Source organism: Phascolarctos cinereus, unplaced genomic scaffold (assembly GCF_003287225.1).
Source record: "Phascolarctos cinereus isolate Bilbo 61053 unplaced genomic scaffold, phaCin_HiC Scaffold_4;HRSCAF=312, whole genome shotgun sequence".
NCBI classification, from domain to species: Eukaryota; Metazoa; Chordata; class Mammalia; order Diprotodontia; family Phascolarctidae; genus Phascolarctos; species Phascolarctos cinereus.
The window spans coordinates 518809744-518837256 of record NW_027555847.1 but is presented as its reverse complement, the minus strand read 5'-3'; the positions used below and the strand labels follow the sequence as shown (position 1 = coordinate 518837256).

General features: G+C 37.2%; 1 protein-coding gene across 3 annotated transcripts in view; it reads right to left on the bottom strand.

Annotated features, from left to right (window-relative positions):
* Window positions 1-75: 75 nt before the first annotated feature.
* PRELID3A (PRELI domain containing 3A) overlaps window positions 76-27513 on the bottom strand; it is a 46252-nt gene continuing 18814 nt past the window's right edge. For 2 of the 3 annotated variants that reach the window (XR_002324322.2, XM_020985566.2), the window contains one exon: window positions 76-18652. Coding sequence is in view for 1 of the 3 variants with exons in the window: in XM_020985566.2 (XP_020841225.1) it covers window positions 18581-18652 (72 nt within the window). In the remaining 2 variants the exon portion in view is untranslated. The remainder of the gene's footprint in view (window positions 18653-27513) is intronic. The other variant, XM_020985567.2, reaches the window with a different exon arrangement.

Sequence of the window (27513 nt, the reverse complement as noted above, 5' to 3'; positions counted from 1 at the left end):
TTTTATTCTTAAGGACCAAGGAGGGGGTTCCATCAACTATGGTTATTAGTATTAGGCAATGCAAATCAAAGCACATTTTGTTTTAAAGACCTTTATTTAAAAGAGTATTGTAAGGTATTTTCACCACTTAAAATGTTTACTCCCGACATGATTTCCATCTTAATCTACACAAGAAAATGTTTTATATTTTTTAGCTTTGCATCAACACCCAAATTAAGTAAAAAATGCCATTTTTAAAGATGAATTTACCATAATTTTCTCTTTATTGAAAAATATATCCCATCTACTTCTGGGCCTCATTTTTTTAATGTGGAAAAGGGGAACTGTTCTAGAGCATCTCTAACGACATCTCTTTCAGCAAATTCTACACTCCTGTATCCTATGTGGTGTTTCTACATAGTGAAACTTAATTTCTAATATATGCAATTATGCTTAATATAATTTCTATAAGGGCCTCCATAAGGTTCTTTGGACTTGACTTCCTATAAAGCTTTGGGACAATAAATATAGTCAACTCTTGATTATCCCTGGGACTGAATGGGATAGAAAAAGTAGTCTAAAAGTTATTTACAATTGTTCCATAAATACACTCATCTCTGTAATCATCACATCTCCCCTATTCAACCTAAAGGTCAGTTATATACAATCTAGCTGGAATATCAGGATAAGAAGACTGTAGATAATACAAAAGCAATTAATTGGTAGTTGACTGTTAGTATCTTTTTTATTGAAACACATACAAAATATAGTGGGGCTCCCAGTTAGTGTTAATGGAAGCAAGTCAAAGCAATCCTATACTCTAATCCTAAAATTTCATTGTCTCCTCCCAAAAAGTGCGGAGTTTTTAAAAACTGAAATTCTAGAAGACTTTAGAGTTCCTAGGCAAAGCTGGCTGTTTGACACCAGTTCAACTTCATGACTATGTATATATACCAGTTCAACTTCATGACCATATGTATTATACCTTAACTCTGGATGTCCATCTTGCAAAAGCTTGACCCTGAATACAAATGTAAATGGGCAAGCATGTGTACATGGAGAGGGGAAAAAAAAACTCCCAATGCCACTTCTAGCAAAACTACTGGGAACTTACACCCAGTTGAATCAAATGACCAAGTTAATGAATCTTATAGTTCTATCTACCATTTTAAAAATGAAATAGAAAAGGAAAAGAGCCTGGAGGGGTCTTTCTCCTAGTAAATTGACAATTGCAGGTAAAGGGGTAAAAAAAAAAAAGACAGCTTCACACACGTAGAAAAAACAATGGCTAAGAGGACAGGCCAGTGGCTTTGGAGCTTTTCTTGAGGCTTCCACAGAGCCACTCAGAATAATATCATCTTTGTGTATAAAGGATGTCACAGTCTGAGCTCCAGGCCTGAGGCATGAATCTGCAATACCTACCTCTAGTATGGCAGCTATTAATTATGTCAACATGACAAACAGTAATTTAAAACAAGTATAGCAAATATATAATTTTTCATAAAGTGACAAACATTATTAGCCAAGTCATTAGCTAGGTAATTCCCAGTCACTTAGAAAAATCCCAGTATTTAGAATACAATTTTTTAAATGAATGTTTAAAAATTTGGTACATGTAATCGGATAATACTTAAAATAATTTTTCTTTTCAAAAAAGAAAAAACTATAGTAGTCAAGAGATTGGGGCAGCTAGGTGGTACAATAGATGGAGCACCAGCCCTGGAGTTGGGAAGATCTGAGTTCAAAATGGCTTCAGACACTAGCTATGTGACCTTGGGCAAGTCACTTAACCCCTATTTGCCTTAGTTTCTCAACTGTAAAATGGGAACAACCTGCAGAAAGAAATGGCAAATCATTTCAGTTATCTTTGCCAAGAAAATAGACAGAGTCAGAAGCAACTGAACAATAAATTAAGAGATTGGATTTGATGATCACTAAGGTCTCTTCTAACTCTAATGATAAATTTCTGATTAATCTCAGGTCAAAGAACCAAAAGAATGTTGCCAGATATTTATACATAGCAGACCCTTTGCTCTTTCTCTAGTCTAGAAGCTTCACCCTCTGCACTTTATATAATTCGGAGACTGAACCTACACTACCTCAGGGCTCCAGAGGTGCCATTATTCCTCTACTGGCTGATGCATGGATTCTAGTCTTTTATCACATTTTGCCCCCCTTGAAGTTTCAATCTCTGCCCTGAAAAGCCATACCCAAGGACAAGAAATAAATATTTTCTCCATAGCAATGACACTGGAAAAGGACCACCATTCTGGGTAGCTCCATGAAAACCTCAACAAAAATTTCACCACTTACCTGCAGTTCTCAGTTGACTGGAAGGAGAAAGACCCCTCCAGGCCTTTTTCCTTGTCTCTTTCATTTTAAAAGTGGTAGACAGGATTATAAGATTCATCAACTAACTTGGCAACTTGGGGTATCAGTTTGGGGCATTAGGGTAAGGGACTGAAAACTTAGGGATGTATGTTTCCAGTCCAAGGGCTAAAATAAAAGATATCCTATATCCTTTTATGGATACATTTTCAGGCCCCTTGTGCTTGGGAAACTGCTAAAGCGAACATGGAATTTATATTCTTCTCTGTACACTGTATAGCTGTCTTATTCCTCATCCTCCCACTCCCCTCACCTCTCTGATGATTGTAAACACCTTAAGAGCACGGACTATGTCAACCTTCTTTGTATCCCCTGAGTTACCTTGCACATAGTAAATACTCAAATATTGCTTATTGAATCAAATTGGAAAGTTTTGGAGTAGATCATTGTTGAACTGTTTACCTAAGAGTTCTAGAAAAAATGAAACATTTGGAGCTTTGTGCTGTTCCAGGCTAAAGTCTCAGATATTTTTTCTGGATGTTTGTGGGCTTTAAAATATGCTCTCTATGTCGTGTAGCTAGTGATTAAAGATTCCTTTTTCTAGTGATGGATCAGATGCTACTGGCATGTCATTAGATATACTTTCCCAGCCTGCTGCAGTAAGTGTGGGCTGGTGTAAACAAGAGCTAACAATTAAAACTTGAAATTAGATTTGGGGCCCATCTATCAGTTTAAGGGAAGGAAGAAAGCATCTTTACTAATAGTTGGCCAGTTGGCTCTCTTTAACCAGTCCACAGCTCAGGGTAATGGTAGCTGCTGGCTTCAAGAACTCCCAGATTCCCTCCTCTTTGTTTTTACATTTTTGATGTGTGTTAGAAGAAATCTTTTAGCTTTTTGTTGAAGGACATTTTCTCTTTTATTCATGGAAGGCATTGTAGAGAATATCACATCCCAACTTCTTTCTGCAGCATCAGTTTGGAGAATAAAAAATACTTATGTTTAAGGTACAACATTACCTAACAACAAATAGTAAGTAAGACTGCTGATGAGCAAATCTAAAGCTCTCATCCTTGAGCAAATACAAAGGGGAAAGCTGCAAGAAAGGGTAATCAGCAAAACTCTCTAGAGGTGTTTTCAGAACTAAGGGGCCACAGCAGGACAAAATCCAATGCCAGGTAATGTGTCAATGGTAATAACTTCCATTTTAAGAACAAAAATAAAGTCATCAAGCACAAGGAGGCAGTATATATAATACATTCTCAAAAAAGGACAAAAATGTAGCAAGAGAAGAGAAAATCAGCATCCCACTAAAAGGGAATATTAAAGTTTTAAAAAAAAACCTATAATATGCTATCACTCTCTCAAAATAATTCCTTGAATGACAGATGGAAAAAGGTTCATGCATTCCCCTGACTATAGCCAATGATAAAGACAAACTATGCTAGCAATAAGAACTAGACACCACACCCATAAACAGATAAGCAACAGTGTCTTTCCTCCTGGTACTGACAAATTAGCAAAGATTCTTTAGAAACCATCAGATATCTGTAGTCCTTACCCCACTGGAACTATTCTATTCTGTCATTAGATAAGAAATTATTCTCAGCAAAATTCTCTTCTGGTTTTTAAGTATCTGCAATAGTTCAAATAAATGATGTCTTGGCTCTGACATTAATTAGCTATATGATTTTCAGCAATTCATTTAACAACTGCTTTGGGGCTTCACTTTGTAAAGGGGGGAATTGGATCATATGACCTTTCTCTTTTTTAGCTCTAAAATTCTTTAATTCTATGACATGTCAATAATAGATCACTATCACTTAATTGGTAATACATATAGTTTGGGCTTATGTACTGTCTAGTTCTGTGACAACTGCAGGAAAGAATATCTTGGTGAATTTATTCCATAGTTAATAGCAAAGGCTGATTGTGGTATTTACACAATAGAAAACTTATGACCAATTTCCTAAAACAGACTTTCATCTGAGGAATGGTAAGTCAGAGGAAAGTGGATATATAATACTTAAATACACTTATACCTAATAAGTAAATATTTATAATTTATAAAAACATTTATAAATACTTAAATACATTATCTAACCCTCAGAAGAGGGCTAACTAGAGCTAACTAGGGAAAGGTCACATTCTGTTTTAGTGAAAAATTGAAAAAAAATCTTAAGTTTAAAAAAAGATGTAAATTTTAGTAAATTTTGAAATGCATTCAAAACTAGATTTAGAGTAACCCACTGCTGTCAAAACAGGTTCAAATAAAAACTCATTTCTCATGAACAGACATGATAGTTTAACTGCCATTTCAACTGTGATGTGGATGCTTCTAAGGTAGTTGAGAGTTCTTGAATATATGAGTGTGTTCTCATAAACAGTTTAAATATTTTCCCTACAATAATTTACTTGCTTAGCAAGACTTTTCTTCATAGATGGCACAAACTTCAGCCCAAGCCTGTGGAAATGATCACAAATTCCAAATTAATGAAATTCTTTTACTGAGTTTCCTTTTTTATACAACTTACCCTCTTTGTTGTTGTTCAGTTGTTTCAGTCATGTCTGACTCTTCGTGACCCTATCTGGGGTTTTCTTGTCAAAGATACTGGAGTGGTTTGCCATTTCCTTTTCCAAATCACTTTAACAGATGAAGAAATTGAGGCAAACCGGGTTAAGTGACTTGCCAAGGGTAACACAGCTAATAAGTGTCTGAGGCTAGATTTGAATTCAGGTCTTCCCAACTCCAGGCCTTGTGTTCTATCCACTGTACCACCTAGCTGCAACTTATCCCCTATACAAATTATGCCTCAAGTTATTTTATATAAACAAAGTCACATTTCTAGGTTCAAATTCTATCTGCAAAAAAAGCTTCCTGCAAATTATATTTTCTGATTTCTATTGTGTTCATCTTTCACATGACAGAAATATTTGGGGCTTAGGTTAACTAATGGAGATTTTTATCTCTGTAGTCTAAGAAATGAACCTGAGGGTAAGCATCATTAGAAATTAAGAAAATTCTAGTTTAACAAAAACTATCCCTTTACATGAAGAAAATGTAAAAAAGCTGATCTATATTTCTTGGTAAGACAACTTCTGCTTTGACCACAAACATTGCTCTGCATTTAAACAAGGCTTTAACCTGGAAAAAACTGGCTGCTTTATTTGTCACTTGGGAGGAGCACAGACTAATATTCCTTTAGTTTTATACTAGCTATACAGCCATACTGTTCAGTATTCTATGAAGTTTAGGAGAGGAGCTAGGTTAAATTAAAAACAAACAAACCCCCCCTTTGAAACCCAGATAATATGTTTTAGCAGCTGCTGCTGAGAAAACAGATTGCTGGTTTCACTCCCTACGTGTTTTTATTAAATAGAAAGGCATTCTCTGTCTTGGCAACAGCAAGCAAAAGCCATTTCTTGGGAGATCTCAGAACTTTTCTTTGTTTATTTCTACAATATGTATTTGTAAATCCCTTGTCTTCTTTTTAACACTGGAGAACTACACTGCTTTGTGAGTGGCTAAATAGCCTACTTCCAACTGGGGTGCCAAGTCTTCTTTGGGGGTAGAATTCACATTTCTCACATATGTCTGGTCTCTACAGTCACGTGGCCACCACCCTAATTCAGGCTCTCATCACCTCTTGAGTGTTTGATAGTTATTTTCCCAATTGATCTCCTGCTTCAGCTCTTTCCTCTCCAAATCACTGTACACACAGCTGCCAGATCAATATTCCTATAGCACAGATCTGATCATCTGTTTATGTATCCTGGAATTCTTCCCTGCTAATGAGCTCCCTATTGCCAATAGGATTATCTACAGACTCCTCAGTTGGACATTTTAAAGCCCTTTACAATCTGTCTCAAACCCATTTTTTTTCAAACCTTATTATACATTACTTCCCTTCACATCTATAGCAAATCAGTCAAATTGTATGTCGTTTCTTACCCACAACCCCATCCTTGGCCTCTGGGTCTTTGCAAAGGCTCTTTCTTAGATGCCTAGAATGTCTTTTTTCTTCATGTTGGCTTCTTAGAACCCTGGCTTTTCTCAAAGCTCAGCTCAAATACCACCTCCTACAGGCAGAATGCCTTTCCCAATTCCTCCTTCCCGTCTTCTCCCAACCACCTCGTTTTTTTTAATCAGCTGTGGTTTTATCAGAATAGGAAGCTCCCAATGATGGAGTAAACATAGCCAGTGCAGAGCAGCACCTGCTTTGCCATTTGAGTTGCCTGGGGCACTAAGGTGAAGTGTCTTGCCTAGGGTCCCCTAGCCAGTATATATTAGAGGTGGGGCTTTAATCCAAGTGCTCTTGACTCCAAGGCCATTTCTATATTCACTGTGCCACCACACAGATCCCCAGATGACCTTGCATTTACCTTCTCTCTATTTGGGTAGATGTGTACCTCTGGGAATATAAAGTAAGCTCTGTAATGGCAGGCGCTTTTTGACTCTTGTCTTTGTATTTCTTTTGTGTGGGCAGCTAGGTGGCTCAGTAGACAGAACACCAGGCCTGGAGTCAGGAAGACTCATCTTCCTGAGTTCACATCTGGCCTCAGACACTGTGTGACCCTGGGCAAGTCCCTAACCCTGTTTGCCTCAGTTTCTCATCTGTAAAATGAGCTGAAGAAGGAAATGGTAAACCACTCTAGCATCTTTGCCAAGAAAACCCCAAATGTCATCACAAAGCATCAAACATACTCAACATCTGCAATGACCATAAAACTGTGTATTCCCAACAGACACAATGCCTGGAACACAGGACTGACTTAATAAAAGTTTCTGGATTAGTTGTGAAGGGGAAAACAGATACAATGTTTATTACTAATAAAGCACAATTACATAATAAGGCATTTGGACTAGAAGTTACCAAATACACAGGACACCACATCCTCAGTATACATAAATCATAGGTTTTAGAGTTAGAAAGGACTTTCAGATATCACTTAGTTCAACTCTCTTATTTTATGGTTGAAGAAATTTAAGCCCAGAGAGAGGAAGGAACTTGTCTAAGGATACACAGGCAGTAAATAGCCCTTGACAATTGAGAATTTGAACCCAGATAATCTGACTGTAAATTCAGTGCTCTTGCCACTAAGCCACGATGTCCAATATACATACCTTCCTTATGTACCAAAAGATCACCTGTAAGCAAGCCCATCTTTTCACATTCCCACTCCCCTACCCCCCTCTCCCTGCTTGATTGAAGGATCCAACCACCCCTCACTGAAAACCTCTTTACCCCAGGCCCGGAGCCAGGAGTGAATAGGAAAGAGAGAGGGGAGATAAGGGCAAATGCTAATGGAAAATTCTCCCCACTCTTACAGCTGCCAACACTGGTCTTAAAGATGCCATTTCCATTCTCCCTTATTTGCTCTCCTAGGTAGTATTCTAGGCAATAAAACAAGGCAAACAAAAAATAACTACCACCCTTCCTTTATCACCGGGACAAGATAACAGGATCACAGAATCTCTAAGTTAGAAGAGATCTAGTCCAAGCTGGACTTGAAGAAGTCTTTCTAAAGATACCAGATAAGTCATCTTCCTGAAGATATATGGTTCTTGAGAACCATTATCTCCCAGGGCAGTATATTCCATTTTGAGATAACGCTAATTGTTGGAAAGTTTCTTTTTCTTCTTATTACTCATTGTTCCTATTTGTTCTGCCTTTTAAGGCCAGTGGAACAATTATAATCCATCATTCTCACGACATCCAATCCAATACTTGGAGACAACTATCATGAAGACATTGGAGACTAGTGAACAGCAGTTGCCCTTGACAGAAATGCTTATTGGGAGTTTCTGAAGTAATGGCAGAGCTGGACATAAAGAATCATGTGCTTATAGGTGACTCTTGAAATTTGGTGACTAGATAATAAGCATTTATTTTATTAAAGGGCTTACTCTTGTGCCAGGCAGTATGACTATTTGAGATGAATAAAGTGAGAAAAATATAGAGGGATAAGAGATAAGAGGATATAAAGGCAGAACAAATCTAAGGGTTTGGGAAAAAGAGACAAGGAAGAAACAGTTAAAGACAAAAGAAGAGAATCAGTATGATATAGTCAAAAGAACACTGACTTGGAATTAGGGACATGGGTCTGACTCCTACCTCAGATCTTCATTAGGCATTTAACTTCTTTGAGCCTTAGTTTTTCATCTAGAAAATGGTGACAATATTTGTACTTTTTTTTTTAAGAAGAAATGGGAAATAGAGATCTGAATTAGTCTAGCCATCCTGAAAAACAATTTGGAATTATGCAAAAAATCACAAGTGATTAAAATATCTATTCCTTTTGACCCAGAAATCTTACTGCTTTGACCCAAGGCAATCAAAGACAGAGAGTTCCTTTATTCTTAGCAATATTTTTTGGTATCTAAGAATTCAAAACTAAGTAGATACACATCAATAGGAAATGGCTAATCAGATTGGGATACATAAATGTAATGAAATGTCACTGTGCAGCAGGAAAATGTGAAATTAATAATTCACAGAAACTTGAAAAGACATGAAATGAGTCAAAGTAAAGTAAGTAAAGCCAGGGAAAGAATACATACAAAGATTGCAACAATGTAAATGGAAAGAACAGCAACAAAAAATGAAACAGAAAGCTATGTAACTATAATGACCAAAGTTGGCCCTGAAGAAGAAAATTTTAAAATGCTCCTCCTACCTTTCCTTGTAGAGAAGGAGGACTATGAGTGTGGAACATGGCATCTTCTTTCTGAATGTTGATATATTAATTTTGCTGAATCACTTTTCCCCCTCTTTATTCTGTGTTACAAGGGATGTATTGATGTACGGGAGGAGTGTGGAAAAAGAACATATTAAGAAATAAGAGTGACATAAAAACAGAAGATAACAAAACATTTTTAAAGGAATAGTAGATCAGCACAAACAGAACAGTATGTACAGTGACTACAAGTGTAGGAAGGAGAAAAAGAACAAGACACAGGGCCAAGGCTGGTGGAGCTTGGGGCAGGCCTAGAACCATAGAACAAAAGCCTTTTCTTTTCCTATTTGTCATTTAATACATTTGGTCCTATCTTATTAAAGGCTGAAAGTGTAGAGTTAGATTTTACCTCCTGTTTTTTAATGTTTATTTGATTGTTATTCAAGGTTAAATTTATAATTTATTTTTAAGAAAGAATATAAATAGACACTGAACTTGGGTTTTCCTGGGAAATACTGATAACTTTTGTTTTATTTCTCTGTGCCCTAAGACCGACTGTTATGTCCTCCATGGTCTTTCTGTATTCAATCAATTCACCAACAAGCATTTGTTCATTGCTAATACACACCATACACCCTTCTAGGCAATGGGATTAAGGACAAAAGTGAAAACAGTTTTTGCTCTCAAAGCTTACAATGTAGCCAAGAGAGACAGCAAATATACATACACACATACATATACACATACACACATATGTATACATATATTTTTTTACACACACACACACACAGAAAATATATACACAAGATGTTTAGAGGGTGATTTGGGTGAGTAAGGCACTAGGATCAGAAGAGGTTGCATGCAGAAGGTGGCCCTCAAGCTGATCCTAGAAGGAAACCAGGGATTATGAGAGACTCAAGGTGAGAAGTGAATGATTGATATATCACTATCTCTATCCATCTATCGATCTATCTACCTGTATATCTATAGAGATCTCTATCTCTGCCTATCTATAGCCATATCTGTATCTATAGATAGATACAGATACAGATATGTAGGGGACAGCCTGTGCAAAGGCACGCAGCTGGGAGATGGAGTGCCACTCATGAAGAACAGTAAGAAGGCCACTTTGGCTGGAGAAATGCAATTTTGGAGCAGCTAGGTGGTGCAGTGGATAGAGTACCAGGCCTGGAGTTGGAAAGACCTAAGTTCAAATTTGGCCTCAGACACTAGCTGTGTGACCCTGGGGAAGTCACTTAATTCTGTTTGCCTCAGTTTCCTCATCTATAAAATGAGCTGGAGAAGGAAACAGCAAAACAATTTAGTATCTAGTTTAGTATCTTTGCCTAGAAAACTCAAAATAAGGTCAAGGAGAGTTGCACACGACTGAACAACCAAAACAAAAATGCAATAAAGCTGGAAAGGATGGTTGGGGCTACATTGTGAAGTATTTTAAAAGCCTAGCAGAATAGTTTGATTGTGGAGGTAAAAGGGAACCACTGAAATATATTTAGTTGGAGAGTGACCTGGTCAGATTTCATTCTAGGAAAATCAGGTTGGCAGTTGTATAAAAGATGGACTGGAGAGGGGAGAAACTTAAGGCAGGAAAACCAACTAAGAGATTACTTTAGTTATGTAGGTCAGCGGTATCAAAATCAAAAAGAGGGACCACTGTACATAAGGATAACTTCAGGCTGCATATTGACTTAGAAAACCACAAATTAACATTATCTATGTTCTGTTTAATTTTTTTCATTTTGTTAGATATTTCTCAGTGACTTTTCAATCTGTTCCTGGCTGTACTCCAAGTGTTGTGGGCCTGTGAGGCCCGGGGGCCATGTGTTTGATGTCTCTGGTGTAGATAATAAGGACCTGAACAAGGGTGGTGGCTCTGTGAGCGGAGAGAAGCATTGCTTCTAATCTAGAAAAAGAGAAAATGGAGCTCGGGGAAGAACTCTTCCTTATCAAAGAGACTGGGACTCACTTCTAATTTTTCTCTCCTTTCATTTCTATTCCATCAATTTCTCATTCTATCTGCTTCATGACTCATATATTACCAGATTGAAACATGATTTGAAGAGTAGCCCAGTAAGTCAGACCATCACTAATTTATCTGGGACATTTTTGAAAGATGCACAATAAGGTCAGTTCATAACTGAGCAAGAGTATAGACTGGCCAGGGCATTGGATGCTGCAATGACTAAATTAAAAAGCATTTGTAAAATGCTTACAATGTGCAAAGCACTACGTTAAGCACTGGGCACATAAAACAGAGAAGCAAGACTAACCTTGCAATGATGACAAAATGCTCACTTCTGCAAAAGCCCATTTTTTAAAAATTATTTCCCCAGTGACGCAATATGTCTACAATGCATGGAATGCCACAATCTCAGAAGGATTAAAAAAATCAGATGACCCAAGAGACAATGGAAAAACATAAAGTAGATGTTAATAGACTGTCACATAGTGTCACAGGATAACACATGAAAAATATTGTGTAAAAGACTATGACCAGAAAAGAGGCAGGGCAGTAACATATTGAGACCAAGAAATAACACATGTATAGTCCAAGTATAACGTTACTGCACCCAAAATATGAAAAAACTAGAAAAAGTTGTCCTGCCTGTTGAATAAATCCTCTATGAAAGAGCTCCAGAAAGTCATGAATGAGGATTACCTAGAATGATATAATGTAGAGGAACTTCTTGCTATATTTGGTGAAGAAAGTAATCATATCAGTTACCAATCAATCAATAAACATTTAGTAGAGTCTATTAAGTATCTATACTAGGCAACAGGGGTAAGAAGACAAAAAAAAAAGACCCTGTACTCAAAGACCTTGCACTCTATCAGGGGAAACAACATATACGTGTATAAGCATAGACAAATAAAAGGGAAAATCTTACTACATCATTATCATCATCATCTCCTTTCCCCCTCTCAGGCTTTCAATAGTAAAATGAAATAAAACCTCACTGTGAGTATTAACAGAAAGACGTAAGCAATAGTGACCGCAAAGCAAAGTTCTTTGGTCATGTGTCACAATTTTTGGTTCATAAAATATAGCTACTGTGTGAAGGGGTTTAGTTGAATTGAACCAGTTATCAGTATTGCCAAAATGTTGAAGCAGTCAGTTAACATATTTCTAGTGGATAGGAGGCTAGATAAACCAGCTTCTTTATATCCTGATCTTACCATGAAAGAAATCTCAAAACCCAATTAGTGAGTGCCTTTAAACACACTCTTATGTTGGGTCAATATTGAAGGTAATTTATTTTTTAAAAAAATATGGAGATGCTGTAGTCAAAAGGCTATCAAGTAAACTGATCCAACCGTTCTGGTGAACAATTTGGAACTACACCCAACGGCCTATAAAACTGTGCCTACCTTTTGATCCAGAAATAGCACTACTAGGTCTGTATCCCAAAGAGATCATAAAAAAGGGGAAAGGAGCATATGTACAAAAATATTTATAACAGCTCTTTTTGTGGTGGCAAAGAATTGGAATTTGAGGGAATGCCCATCAATTGGGAAATGGCTGAACAAGTTGTGGTATATGAATGTAATGGAATACTATTGTGCTATAAGAAATGATGAACAGGAGGATTTCAGAAAAACCTGCAGTTATATGAACTGATGAAGTGAGCAGAACCAGGGGAACATCGCACACAGTAACGGCAACATTCTGTGACAATCAGCTTTGATAGAGTTAGCTCTTCTCAGCAAAACAATGATCTAAGGCAATTCCAAAAGACTCATGATAGAAAATGCTATCCACACCCAGAGAAAGAGATGTGGAGATTGAATGCAGATCAAAGCATACTATTTTCTCTCCCTCTTTTTTTTCTCTTTCTCATGATTTTTCCTTTTGTTCTGATTGTTCTTTCACAATATGATTAATGTGCAGGGCAGCTAGGTGGCTCAGTGGATAGAGTTTTGGCCTTGGAGTCAGGAGGACTTGAGTTCAAATCCAACCTCAGACACTTGACATTTACTAGCTGTGTGACCCTAGGCAAGTCAGGCAACCTTGATTGCCTCACCAAAACAAAACAAAACAAAACCCCCAAAAACAGTATGACTATTGTGGCAATATGTTTAATATGACTGTACATGTATAGCCTATATCAGATTGTTTGCCATCCATCTTGGGGAGGGGGGAGAAGAAGGGGAAGGAGTGAGAGAGAAAAAAATTTGGAACTCAAAATCTTATAAAAGTGAATGTTGAAAACTATCTTTACATGTAATCAGAAAAAAAATACTATTAAGTGGGAAAAAATAAAACAAAAACAAAACAAAAGGCTCTCAAAACTACATGATCTGATAATTGTTACCTTTTTACTAATCACCTGTAAAAATACTGGGTCAGTGCAGTTATTTTTAAGTCTGAGTACACGCTAAAATTCAACATTTAATTGCATATATATGTATACACACATACATACACAGACATGTACATATATATATACACACACATGCAAACACACATAAATGTATATATACACGTCAGAGTTACATTCTAAAGTTGCTTGGTTCAGGGGCTCATCCCATCAGCACCTTCAGGAATTATGACCTAATAATGTCTACTACTCGGGTTTTGTTTCACATATAACTCTTAAAGATCACAATCACCAATCTTCTGAGATTGTGCTCCATTTCTAGCATTTCACTGCTGAGTTACTATATATGTCTCTTCCTCTCTGAATCATTTATCTCAATTTGTAAACCAACAATTAGACATCTAAAAACCCTCTGGAAACGAGTCTGCTACGTAAATGCACAAAATATTCTTTAGGTTATTGAACCAATATATATTATTGGTTGTCTATATAAAGGCAGTACTTAATATGGCCACAAAAGTTAGATTAGGGTACATATACCAAATAAGAGGAAATTTAAAAGGCAATTAAACTAGCAGTTGATATTATATTCACTTCACTTTGAAGACAATATGGTCAATAAAAGCATGACATATATGAAGACATTTTCTGATGATATTCAGAGATTCTATGTTGTTATGAAGCTATTACTGATTAAATTAAAACTTATCCTTTCCAGTGAGCTGCTAATATAGTTTGATTATTCATTCATCAGGTATCTAAATGCCCACTATGTACCCAATGTTGGATGCACAAAAAAGGTGGAAACCTAATCCATGCCTTTGAGCAGCTAACAATTTAGCTGCTACATAGTCCCTTTCGTCATGTAATTTACAGGCAACAGAGGCATAGAAAACACAAAAGAAAACTACCTAAACTCAGACTAGAAATGATACTTAAATTTCCTAAACTACTCCATCTAGTTATAATTCCCCAGGCCTAACTTGGCCTATGACCTTAAGGCACAGCAATTGACTCCCTCCTGCCCCAACAGAATAGTGTATTTTACCCCAGAACCTCCCAAATCAATTTGGATTTCACCCTCATGGGCACTGGGAGTTTAAAAGTCCATTCTACAATGCCAGCATTTCATCAGGGTTCACTGACTGGGTAATCAGGGTTTTGGTGTAGAACACTCATATCCCTACCTTCTATCTAGTCACTGCCACTACCACCAAGAAAATGAAACAGAAATCCAAAACTACTACAGGTAGTGTTTTCACTGCTTCAAAATCAGAATAATTCAAACAATCTCCCCAAAGGACTTTCAAATTTCAAAATTCTGTAGTAGTTTCCCCAACACTGGTATTTCTTCTATTATAAGAAATTTTTTCATATAAAGTTTTAAGTTTCAATATGGCCAATAAGGTCCAAACAGGATTCCAAATACAATTAAATTCACTCCTTCTAACTGAAATTCAAAACTGTTTGCATAAAGAAAATGACATGGAAGATTTCATCAGCTATAATTCATATCTAAGACAGAGCACAGTAGTAGTTTAACTATCTGAAGTTCAGCTCTGGACTATACCCTATCAACTGTTCTTTGGTTTTCAATAACTGCAAATTTTAGGGTATACAGTCATTCCTTGTGGATACTGCATTAAAAATATCATTTTACAACCAGTAGAAAAAATTTTAAGTTAGTAACTTCAGAGCGATTTACTAGAATGAAGGGATATTTTTACATTAGGTTATAAATACCTTCCCTTCTGCTAATCCATATCTGAACCTCTTTCTCAATGCCTGGCATAAAACTCAGCTCATCTATTCCATATTTCTCCTCCTTATGAGCTCCTTAGCATTTATATACTTAGTTTAAAATCTAATTTAATTAATTAACTAAAAAATTTAATTGAAGGGCAGCTAGGTGGCATAGTGGATAGAGCACCAGCCCTGGAGTCAAGAGGAGGACCTGAGTTCAAATTTGACCTCAGACACATGACACTTACTAGTTGTGTGACCCTGGGCAAGTCACTTAACCCTGACTGCCTCACCAAAAAGCAAAAAAAAAATTAATTGTTCTAGGTCTTTTCTATATCCCCACTTAATCAAAGTTTTTAGACAGAAAAATTAATGTTTAAACTTCTTGCATATTCTTGTGATGTCTAGAAACAGTGCTTTGTATAAAAGTTCCCAAAGAGTAGCCACGAATGAATCAGTGTAGACCAGGAGGAGGTCTCCACTGAAGTGGAAGGCACTGAGATCTACTGTGGGTGGACTTTTTATTGTGGGTTGACATTTTAATCACTAACTTAGATACAGGCATAGATGGAAAGCTTATCAAATTTTAAGGTAAGAAAAAACTGAAAAGGATAACTAACACACTGGATAAGAGAGTCAGGATCTCCAAAGATCTTGGCAGTCTAAAACTCTGGACTGAATCTCTGAATCTAAAAACATATAATTGAATAAGGACAAAGGCATAGACTTGTACTTAGGCTAAAAAAAAAAAGCCAAATTCACAAGTATAAGATGGGGGAGGCATGACTAAGATAAAAATTCATCAACAAAAGATCTGGGGTTTTAGCAGATGGCAAAGTCAAAATTTATCAACAATGTGATGTAGTAGCCAGGAAAGTGAATGTAATTATGTGCCACAATAAGAAATACACAGATTTCGGGACTAGGGAGATAATGGCCCTAGCCAGAACACATCTGGAATAATATGTTCCATTTCGGGCTCCACATTTTAGGAAGGGCATTGATAAACTGGAGATGTGGAAGACGGTAAATATGTGTGTGCGTATACACACTCACACACACATGCCATATGAGGGTTTGGTTAATAGATCTGGGGCTGTTAGCCCAGAGATAGGAAAACTTAAATGAAGGCATGTTAGTTGCCTTTAAGTGTTTCAAGGACTGTCATGTAGAAAAAGAATTAGATTTTTCTACTTGGACCCAGAGGGCAAAACTAGGTGTAATGAGTGGAATAATAATAATAATTATATAAACATATGTATATATAAATGCTTTCAGGTTTATAAAATACACACACATGTATATACATATATGCATACATATGTGTGTATACAGATGTGTGTACACACATATATATCTAAATATCTCATGTAATCCTTGCAACAGGCTATGAGGTAGATGCTACTGTTATTCCCATCTTATAGGTAAAGCAACTGAACTTCAGAGAGTTGACTAAGTTTCCAGGGTAAAAGAGCTAGTAAGTGTCTATGACAGGATTCAAACCCATATCTACCTGACACCAGGTCCATCAAGATCACTTCTAGGCTTTTGAAACATGTTTCTATGTTCTATGTTGTTGGGTTGTTGGGGTTTTTTTGGGGGGGAAACCCCATGCACTCAGACAGAAATATATGTGTCTATATTCTATGTTTTGAAAGAAACATGACACCAAACATGGCGATACATGCCTATAATCCCAGCCACCAGGAAGGCTGAGGCTGGCAGGTCTATTGAGCTTAGGAGTTTTGAACTGCAGTAGGCTATGCCTACTGAGTATCTGCACTCAATTTGTTATTGATATGGTGAGCCTTCAAAAACATGGGGTTATTAGGGTGCCTAGAGAGAGACCAGGGCAGCTAGGGGCACAGTGTATACAGCACTGGGCCCGGAATCAGGAAGACCTGAGTTCAAATCTGGCCTCAGACATTTATTAGCTGTGTGACCCTGTGCAAGTCACTTAACTCAGTTTGCCTCAGTTCCCTCATCTGTAAAATGATCCAGAGAAGAAAACGGCAAACCTTTCCAGTATCTCTACAAAGAAAACCCCAAATGGGGTCCTGAAGAGTCAGACATGACAAACAACAGAACAACAATAAAAAGAGAGGCAAAGTGGCCCAGACTGGAAAAAGAGCAAGTCAAAGCTCCTGTGCCAATCTGTAGTGGGATCAAGCCCATGAGAAGCCCCTGAACTTCCAGCCTGGGAGAGCTAGGGCAACCTTGTCTTTTTTTTTTTAAATGAGAGATAGAGAAAACAGACAGAGACAGACACAGACACAGACAGAAACAGAGACAGAGACAGACACACACAGAGAGAAAACATCATGCACCTAAAGCAAAGAATATGTTAGCAAAATAGTCTACTTCTTAAAGTAGCTCAAACTACTTAGTCTGTCATATTAGTTACAAAGAACATAAATTAGGAAAATATATTCCCACTCCTATTTCCAAACACTAGTTTAATACAAGGATTTGTTATTCAAGGTATTAATTATGTAATTATAGCCAAGAGGAGACCTACCTCTTAAATTCCCCCTAAATCCTGCTTTTAGGGTGAGGCAATGAAATCTACTAGGGTGGGGGGTGTTGCTGTATATGCAACATGGATGCAGGTTCATGGAAGGACAGTAAGCACTGACTGGTAGATGTGTACTATCTAAAGGGTGCAGAGAACTTAGAATAATGCAGCCTATCTGCAGCAGTGTTCAGTTGTGCTTTGCCAATGTTCCTCAAGTCCAAGTGTTCTTAACCTGGAGTCTATGAACTTCAAAAAAAATTGTTTTTGAGAAATGTATTTCAAAATAATTGGTTTCCTCTGTGATCCTAAATATTTTGTTTGATGCATCAAAAACATTCTTCTTCTGAAAAGGGCTCCATAGGTTTCATCAGCCTGCCAAAAGGGTCTGTGACACAGCAAAGTTAAAAACCCCTGCTCTTGCCCATAGAAACAACTTTTTTTTTCTCAGTCAAGGGAAGCATTTATATTTATGATTGCAGTGAATTTTAAAGATCTAAATGGATACTTTAATGAACTATTGTGTTACAATGTGAGTGAATTATACTCTTTCTCAATTTCTAACTTTGGAAATCACAGAGAATGTCTTTTTTGGCCACAGTTTTTGAAATCTTAATTTCAACTTCATAGCTCCTCACTAATATTATTTCCACCCTCTGGGGAAAAATAGAAGGTCAAAGATTTACATTTACTGACTTGGTGAAAAAGGTTAATTTTTCTCAGAAAACAAAATGACCCTCCCTGCAACCCCCACCAAAAGCCATCATATGGTTAATTCACAGCCTCCTTTATAATTAACTTCCTAATTCAACTCACAATCATTTTCTAGGTGTGTATTAATAGCTGATGGCTTGATAAACCAAGTAGAGCCGCAACTGCATATCAGTCCAAGATAACACCAGGTAGGGAAAAACCCACCCTCTCCCTATCTAGACTTCTGGATGTTCCACATTGCCTTGGCATCTTGAGGCTGCTGCTGCTGCTGCTGCTTATGTTACATGCTCTGTCAAGGTGGTGCTACCAGTTCCTCAAATTCTGTATTAAGTCTGCTGATCACCCATTCCAAGGCATCTCGACCCTGTCAGATAAAAGAATAGCATTGAACAACTTGCTGGGATGAAATCCCAAAAGTTAAACAAATGGCATAACTAATCAATGTTTCCTCTTTGGAGTCCATTAGGCCTCTATTCTAATACTCCTGCCAAAAAGCTTTTCAATAAATGAAGTCGTTCTCTAGGATCAATCGATAAATCTCTTCTTCATATTGCTAAGGAAACCTATAGAGCATTAAGGCAATGGCAATATAAAACATAATAATTATAAAATTCTATTATTAATGTTTTTTAGATTGATCAGGGGGATAGAGTCAGAAAGTGAGGACTTAGAATCAGGAAGACCCGTGTTTGAATATTATCTCATATAACTGTGTGACTCTGGGCAAGTCACTTAACCTCTCTCAGCCTCAGTCTCCTATCTGTAAAATGGAGACAATTATAGTACTTATCTCACAGGGTTAGTGGAAGGATCAAATGAGATAACACATGAAAAGGGATTTGCAAAACTTAAAGTGCTATAATGCTAGCTATAGTTAGGAAGACCTGAGCTCAAATCAGGCCACAAACACTTACTAGCTTTGTGACCCAAGGAAGTCACTTAACCTCTGTTTCCCTCAGTTTCCTCACCTGTAAAATGGGGATAGTAATAGCACCCAATAATTAGAAAGCTCCTAGCACAATGCCTGATACTAATAAGTGCTTTATAAATGTTAGCTATTATTATTGTATTGTTGTTATCATTATTATTTTGAATACATTCCCAAACCCCAAAAACCCAGAGGTTGGAGTCTATACAGCAATCTTCACTCCTCCTTCATAATTTCACTAATTTGCTATATAAAACCTGCATTTCTATTTATAATGGCTATATAATGAAAATAATAACTGATACTTACATAGGGCTTTAAAGTTTTCAAAGTGCTAATGGCATTTTACCCCCAAGGAGTGAAACAATGTGCCCAAGGTCACCCAACTAGTAAGCGGCAAAACCAGTTCTTTAACCAGGCTTCATGATTCAAACTCCAAGATTCTTTCCAATGTCGTGACACTTTTATAATTAAATCTTAGTAACTAGCTTAACCTCTAGTTCCAAATTTTTTCACGTGGAGTTTTTAGACCACTAACAACAGCATTTTGAACAGGACTACGTTAAAGTATTTAATAACTTAAAAGAGTTACTGCCACAGGGAAGAGGTACTGGAAACAATGTTTACATAGATACATCCAAATCTTAAAAAAGAACAGCTTAAAGTTTGCAGCCCATGAGTTTAGACCCTGCTATAGACCCACTGCCCTGCCAAAGATACACATGTATGAATAAATCAAGTGCAGAACTACTTGAATGAATATTTGTCAGTCACTTCAATATCAAAAGAAAAGCAATGTATTGATTCCTCAGCAATTTTTTAAGTGAATATATTTTAGAAATAACCAGGACGTCCTAACCATTTAGGTTGGAAGCACATTTATAGTATAAAATCAATACCTGAAAAAAATATTTACAGTAGAAAAGATTTCTACCCCTATGCTTTTTGAGCCACCTTAGCTTTCAGACCCTCAACAACATTGCTAATTACTAAGGACATTTTTTACTTTCAAAAAGGGCAAACGTCTTTGAAATTAATGTGAAATAGGAGAGGCACTGTAAGTTCTAAAAATCAGACTATAATATAATGTGAGCTCCTTGAGGGCAGGGACTGCTTGGTTTTTCTCCTTGTTTCCCCAGTACCAGTGCAGGTCTTAGCATGCAGTAGGCACTTAATAAAAACTTGTTTGACTGCTAACTTCTCAGTTGCCAGTATTTGTTGCCATAATACTTCCTGGGAATTATAAGTTGATGCTCACCGACAGTAACTGCCTTGCTTGCAAGGGCCTGCCTAGCTTCAGAAGGGGGGGGAGGAATTTTAGGGTTATTCTGAAACATTATAATTGTTATATAGGCAGTTAGGTGGCTCAGTGGAGAGAGAGTGCTTGGCCTGGAGTTAGAAAAACCTAAGTTCAAATCTAGCCTCAGACACTTAACTAGCTGTGTGAGCCCAGGTAAGTCTCTTGACCTGTCTGCCTCAGTTTTCTCAACTGTAAAATGGAAGTATAATAGCACCTACCTTGCATGGTTATTATGACATCAAATAAGATAATAGTTGTTAAGTGCTTAGCATAGTGTCTAGGACAGAGAAGCACTTAATAAATGCTTATTCACTCTTCACAGGTTTGTTGAGAGGATCAAATGAGATCTTTATAAAGCATTTAGTACAGTGTAGGCACTTAATAAATGGGTGTTCTTTCCCCACCCCACCCCCTTGTTAGTCAGTCTTCAAGAACAGCAGCATTAACAAACCTCAGCCAAAAGGGGAACGGGGTCAGTTTCTGATTTGTGAGTCTGAATGCCTCACAAATCCCTAAGGGTTATCATTATTTTTTATTGTAGCTAACTAACCTTCACATTTGCACCAGTAATCTAGCCCTTTAAAAACACAATGACTTACCAGTTGGTTTGGATAATATCTAGTTGTCATGTTCTCTAAAACTGAGTAGGACTGAGCATGAAAAGAAACAGAGAATAATGTGTGCAAAAGGATCACAAGTGAAACGAGCCAGTGTAAAAATCTAGCCATATGCTGGAGCTCAATGCAGATGAAGAAGTCCCAGATTTAAGATGTGTGGGGTGGGGATGAGGAATAAACCACAAGGGGAATTTGGTTGTAATTTGTGAAAGGGGCTCAGTGTTTCGGTAAGATGCCAAAAGAGGTCATGGAAAGAAAACGGGTGAAATTCATGGACAGCGATAAGTATTACAAAGAATAAAAGCCATGCTAAAACCAAAATAATAGCATAATTTAAATATCAATGTAAGAAAGGCTATATACAACCTTAGAAGGGCTTCCTAGCCACTCAATGGCAAAGCTGGAAAGCACCTTTAGAAATCCTCTAGTCAGTCAACAAGTATTTATTAAGTACCTACTATGCATCAGGCATTGCACTTGGTGAACTGAGGATTCAAACATATTATCAACAAAACCATCACCAACCTCAAAGTGCTTACATTTTACCAAGGAAAATGACTTCTACACATATAAGATTTTGTTGTTGCCATTTTTGAGTTGTTTCAGTCATGTCAGACTCTCTGTGACCCCATTTGGGGTCTGATTGGCAAAAATACTGGAGTGCTTTGTCATTTCCTTCTCCAGCTCATTTTACAGAAGAGAAACTGAGGCAAATAGGGTTAAGTGACTTTCCCAGGGTCACACAGCTAATAAGTGTCTAAGGTCACATCTGAACTCAGGTCTTCCTGACTCCAGGGCCAGTGCTCTCTCCAGTGTGCCACCAACTGCCCTCTATAGAAGATACTAAGTGAATAAAAAGTAAATAGAAGGGCATTGGTGAGGGTGTTAGGGTGTCATGAAAGGGCTGAGCTGAGCTTTGAAGTAAGCCAGAGATTCTAAGGAACAGAGGCAAGGAGGAGAGTTATCCCAAGCACAGGTCAAAGACAGGAAATAGAATGCCACTCATGAGGAACAAGAAGGCCAGTTTGGCTAAACCACAGATGGCAGGAAAGGGAGAAATGTATAATAAATATGGATAGGTAGGTTGGAGCCAAGATGTGAAGGGCTTCAAATGCCAGATAGAGTAGTCTGCGTTTGATCCTAAAGGCAAGAGGGAGCCACTGGGGCCTCTAGAGTAGAGGAGTGGTGCAGTCATATTTGTGCTCTAGGAATATCACTCTGGCAGCTGTGTGGAGGATGGATCAGAGAAAGGAAAGACTTGAAGAAGGAAGATCAATTAGTAAGTTACAGAAATAGTTCAGGCAAGAAGTAGTGAAGGCAAGAACTAAGATGGCAGTTGTATGAAGAGAGAGAAAGGTGCAGATTCTGGACTTGTGAAGGCAGAAACTACAAGCAAGACATAGATAGTAACTCAAGGGAGAGTAAGAGAAAGACAGAAGTGAAGAATGACTCTGAAATTGTTAACCTGGATGACTACAAGAATGGTAATGTTCTCACCAAAAATAGAGACATTAGAAAGAGGTATAGATTTGTGATGGAAAAAAAAGTTATGTTTTGGACATATTGAGAATTTTAGATGCTTACAGGGTATCCAGTTAGAAATGTCCAAAAGGCATTTTGGGGGCAATTGAGTTCAGGTGAGAAACTAGGACCCCGGGTCTACCCATCTGGGATTCATTTGTATAGAGATGATAATTAAACTAATGGGAGTTAATGAGTCACTAAAAGAGAGAATACAGATATAGAAGAGAAGAGAACCCAGAACAGAGTTTTTGGGTACTCCTATAGTTAGGGGGCAGGACATAAAGGATGATCCTCTCATTTTACAGATTAAGAAACTGGGGTCTAGTAAAATTAATTATCCAAGGTCACACTGCAAGTCACTGTTAAGGTGGAGATTAGAATACAGTTTGCCTCATTTTTATTCCAGTGCTCTTTTCATTATATCACATTAAAATAAATTTTCAACTATATGGCTTACTAGAACAGGGAAGACAAATGGTAGGTGCTGTAGGAAACAAAATTCTAATTGGTTCTGATCTTGTGGCCCAATGTTCCTTTTGAATGATCTTTTTCTATCTTCTTTTGATGTATTCTGCCCAAATTTTCCCAGTAATCTGGTTACCAGATCTATTCTTTCAATTTCTAATTGGTCTCAAACCTTTCAGGAAAATAGGTTTCAGAACAATCCCAAACTGTATGTACCATATGCAAGGAAACTGAATAGAATCTATCAACTAGAAGCCAACGAGCTTGACTTCTATTTCTGACTAAATTCTCTCTCTCTCTCTTTTATTTTTGATTTTTAATGTGGCGGTTGGAGTTAAGTGACTTGCCCAGTGTCACACAGCTAGTAAGTGTTAAGTGTCTGAGGCCAGATTTGAACTCAGGTCCTCCTGATTCCAAGGCCAGAGCTCTATTCACTGCACTACCTAGCTGCCCCATGAATTCTCTCATCTATTAAGAGAACAATTAGTGAATCCAACATTTAGAAAAGGAGGTGGTGAGCAAAAAGTGCTAGCATGGTTTCATCAAAATGGCAATTCCAGACTAGTCTCATTTCTTTTTTCCTGTTTTTTTAAAGACAAAATTACTAGCCTAGGAGATCAGAAAAATGTTGAAGATATGGTTTATCTAGCTTTTTGCAAAACATTTGGCAAAAATTCTCTTGCTATTATAGCAGCTCTTTTTGTGGTGGACAAGAATTGGAAATTGAGGGGATGCCCATCAATTGGGGAATGGCTGAACAAATTGTGGTATATGAATGTAATGGAATACTATTGTGCTATAAGAAATGATGAGCAGGTGGACTTCAGAAAAACTTGGAAAGACTTGCCTGAACTGATGTTGAGTGAAGTGAACAGAGCCAGGAGAACATTGTTCACAATAACAGTATGAAGACTAACTTTGATAGACTTAGCTCTTCTCAGCATTGCAAGGATCTAAGACAACTCCACAAGACACATGATGGAAAATACTATCCACATCCAGAGAAAGAACTATGGAGTCTGAATACAGATCGAAGAATACTATTTGCTCCTTTTTTGTTTGTTTCTTCTTTCTTGTGGTTCTTCCCATTGGTTCTAATTCTTCTTTACAACATGATTAATGTGAAAATATGTTTAATATGAATGTGTGTATACATATATATGTATATATACATAGACTATATCAGATTGCATACCATTTTGAGAAGGGGAGTGAGGAGAGAGGGGGAGAAAAAATAGAACTCAAAATCTTGTGTAAGTGAATGTTGGAAACTAAAAATAAATTAATTTAAAATTTTTAAATTTTAAAAATAAAGTTTTTAATTTTAAAATTTTAATTTTAAAAATAATTTTAATTTAATTTTAAATATTTAAATTTTAAATTTAAAAAATTTTAAAAATAAAAAAATTCTCCTGCTATTCTTGTGAACTAGACTTTAAGACTTGAGCTAAGTGGATTTGGAATTGGTTGAATGGCCAGATCCATGATTTAATTAATATATATTTAGAAGGAGGTCTCCACTGGAGTGCCCCAAAGATCAGACCTCAACTTTTTTTTTTCCAGTAATTTGGACAAAGCTATAAATGGTATGTTGATCAAAATTTGCAGATCACAAAATGTGAGGAAGAACTTGCTAATACAATGAATATTGGAGACAGGACCCCCAAAAGACCTCATAGTGCCATGGATTTAGAATTGTTAGGAAGCTCCAAGGCCATCTAGACTAACCTCCTCATTTGAAAGATGTAGAAACTGAGGCCCAGGGAGAGTAAGGGACTGGTAGTAATTGGCAGATGTGAGATTTGAACCCAGGTCCTCCAACTTCAGAAACAGTGTTCTTTACTCTGTACCATAATGCCTCCCTTGGCCCAGGACTTTGGGCCAAATTTTCAAAAACAAAATTTAAAAGAAATTGTGAAGTTTTATATTGTAAAATCGTATATTAAATTGTACTTATATTGTATACTTTATATTTGGGTTCAAAATATCCACTTCACAAGTACCAGAGGAGGGAGGCATGGCTAAACAGCCATTTATCTGAAAAAGATGGAGAATTCTGGTAGATTGGGGAGCCACATTTCAGGAAGAGCACCCATAAGCTGAAGGGCATACAGTGGAAGATGATTACTATGGCTAAAGGCCTTGAGAAAATGTTAAATGCAGAGCAGTTAAAGGAATTGGGGATATCAGCCTGGAGAAAAGAGCACTTGGGGATGGGGAAGTAATAGTTACCTTCAAATATTTGAACTGAGGTTATACAGAAGAGGGACTAAATTCTTCTGCTTGGTCCCAGATGGCAGAATTAGGGGAAACAAGTAGAAATGATAGAGAGGTAGCCTTCGACTTTTTTGCAAAATAAGAAAAAAACAACGTCCCACCAATTAGAGCTATCGCAAAGTGGGATGGACTGCTTGAGGAAATGGTTGGGCTCCCCATCCATCACTAGAGGTCTTCAAGCAAAAGCTAGATGACTGCTAGTTGGGTATGGTAAAGACAGGGTTCTTATTTAAATTCAGGAAAGATAGGCTAGTTTCTGAGAACCTTTATGACTTTGTGATTCTGGGATTATACTTACTTTTGGGGGCCTCTTCTTAAAGTAAAATTTGGCCACTTAACTCTATTTAATGAGCAAATTTAATTATTGAGTTTATGTACTCTAACACAGGAAATCTGCTCACGTTGAGTAAACACATTCAAAAGCAAGCATGTCAATATAATAGATTTAACACATTTCTGCAGATATCAAAGAGAAAAGCTCACAAATCAAAGTTGGCTTTAGGGCGAAGTCTTTGGCAAACAAGCAAGAACTTAATAAAAATAAGTCTTGGAAACAGCACAGATTCTGTTTGTTAACTGATGGGACAATATGCACACACATACTGAACAAAAGTCCTGGAAAGCTTGGCAATCACAGAGAATGTGACTCAAAGGTTATTACAAGTGTGAAGCTGCAGGGCAGGAATGTAAGCATATCAATCTATCTAGAGAAGCAGGAAACTATGCTGAAGTAGCACAAGCTACTTACTAAAAACAAATCCATTAACAAACCAACTGCTAGTTCAATTATCATCTGTTGTTGTTCAGTTGTTGTCAGTTCTGTCTGACTCTTCATGACCCCATTGGGGGTTTTCTTGGTAAAGTTACTGGAGTGGCTTGCCATTTCCTTCTCCAGCTTATTTTATAGATAAGGAAACTGAGGCAAGCAGGGTTAAGTAACTTGCTCAGGGTCACACAGCTTATCCATGTCTCCAAGCCCAGTACTCTACCCATCGTGCCACCTAGCTGCCCCTCATAGTTATCATTAAGCAGTTGGCAGCAAATTTAACCAAGCAATATGCAAAAGTCAAGAAAATTTAAGGGACTATTGGTCATTAAAAGAAAACTTAGGTGGCTACCACAGAGCTAAAGCAAAGGAAGTGTTGGCCATATCAGTTCATGCCAGGAGACCACCCAGGTTTCTTCATTGCTGAAATCTTACTCTAATAACCTAAAATGAACTTTATAAGCTAAACTATGTAAACATTTAAATTTCAGCTAAAATGAAAATTTTCCCCTTATCAGTTTGTAACTCTGCTTAGAATTATGTAAAATTTTAAAAAGAATAGTTATGGAAGGTAAGAATCGAAGGCAACTTTCAGAGAATTAATTGCTTTTACTAGAAGCTGGAAATAAAATCTTGTCATGAAATAATAACTCACATTTGCATAACATTTTACTCTTTGCAAATGTTTTACCTAAATTATCTCACTTTTGTCAATCAATCAATCAATAAACATTCATTAAGCACCTAGTATATGCTAAGCACTATGCTAATAAGCACTGGATCTTCACAACAATCCTGTGAAAGAAATACTATGGGCATTATTAGCCTCACATTGCAGTTGAGGAAACAGAGGCTCAGAAATGGTAAATAACTTTCTCGTGGTCACATAGAGAAGAATATCGGATTCACACTCTGGTCTCTCCTGATGTCTTTTTCCATTGTACTGTGCTGCCTTTTTAGTAGAAAATGCAGCATGTAAGCCTGATGTCCATTTCACACTGCTTGACAAATTTGCCTTCAATCCAGGAACCAACTTCAATATTAAAGAACCAGATTACTTTTTCGGCTTTCAAGAGATAAAAAAGCAGCATTTTACTCCAGGGCACTTGCTTTGATCCATAGGTCAAGAACCAAATTAAATTCCCAATGAGCTATAGCAGGGTTTAAAGGGATCCAAAAGACAGCTCACCTCATCTAGACAAGGCACTCTCTGGGCCATATTCTAGTAAATTGAATTGCTTGGGTACAACGGCAACCTGGAACCTCAGATTTTCAACCCTGTCTTACAGTATGAGTAAGGATGCTAAGGGAATGGTGTTGCATAGTACATGCAAAGGAATTTTTAAAC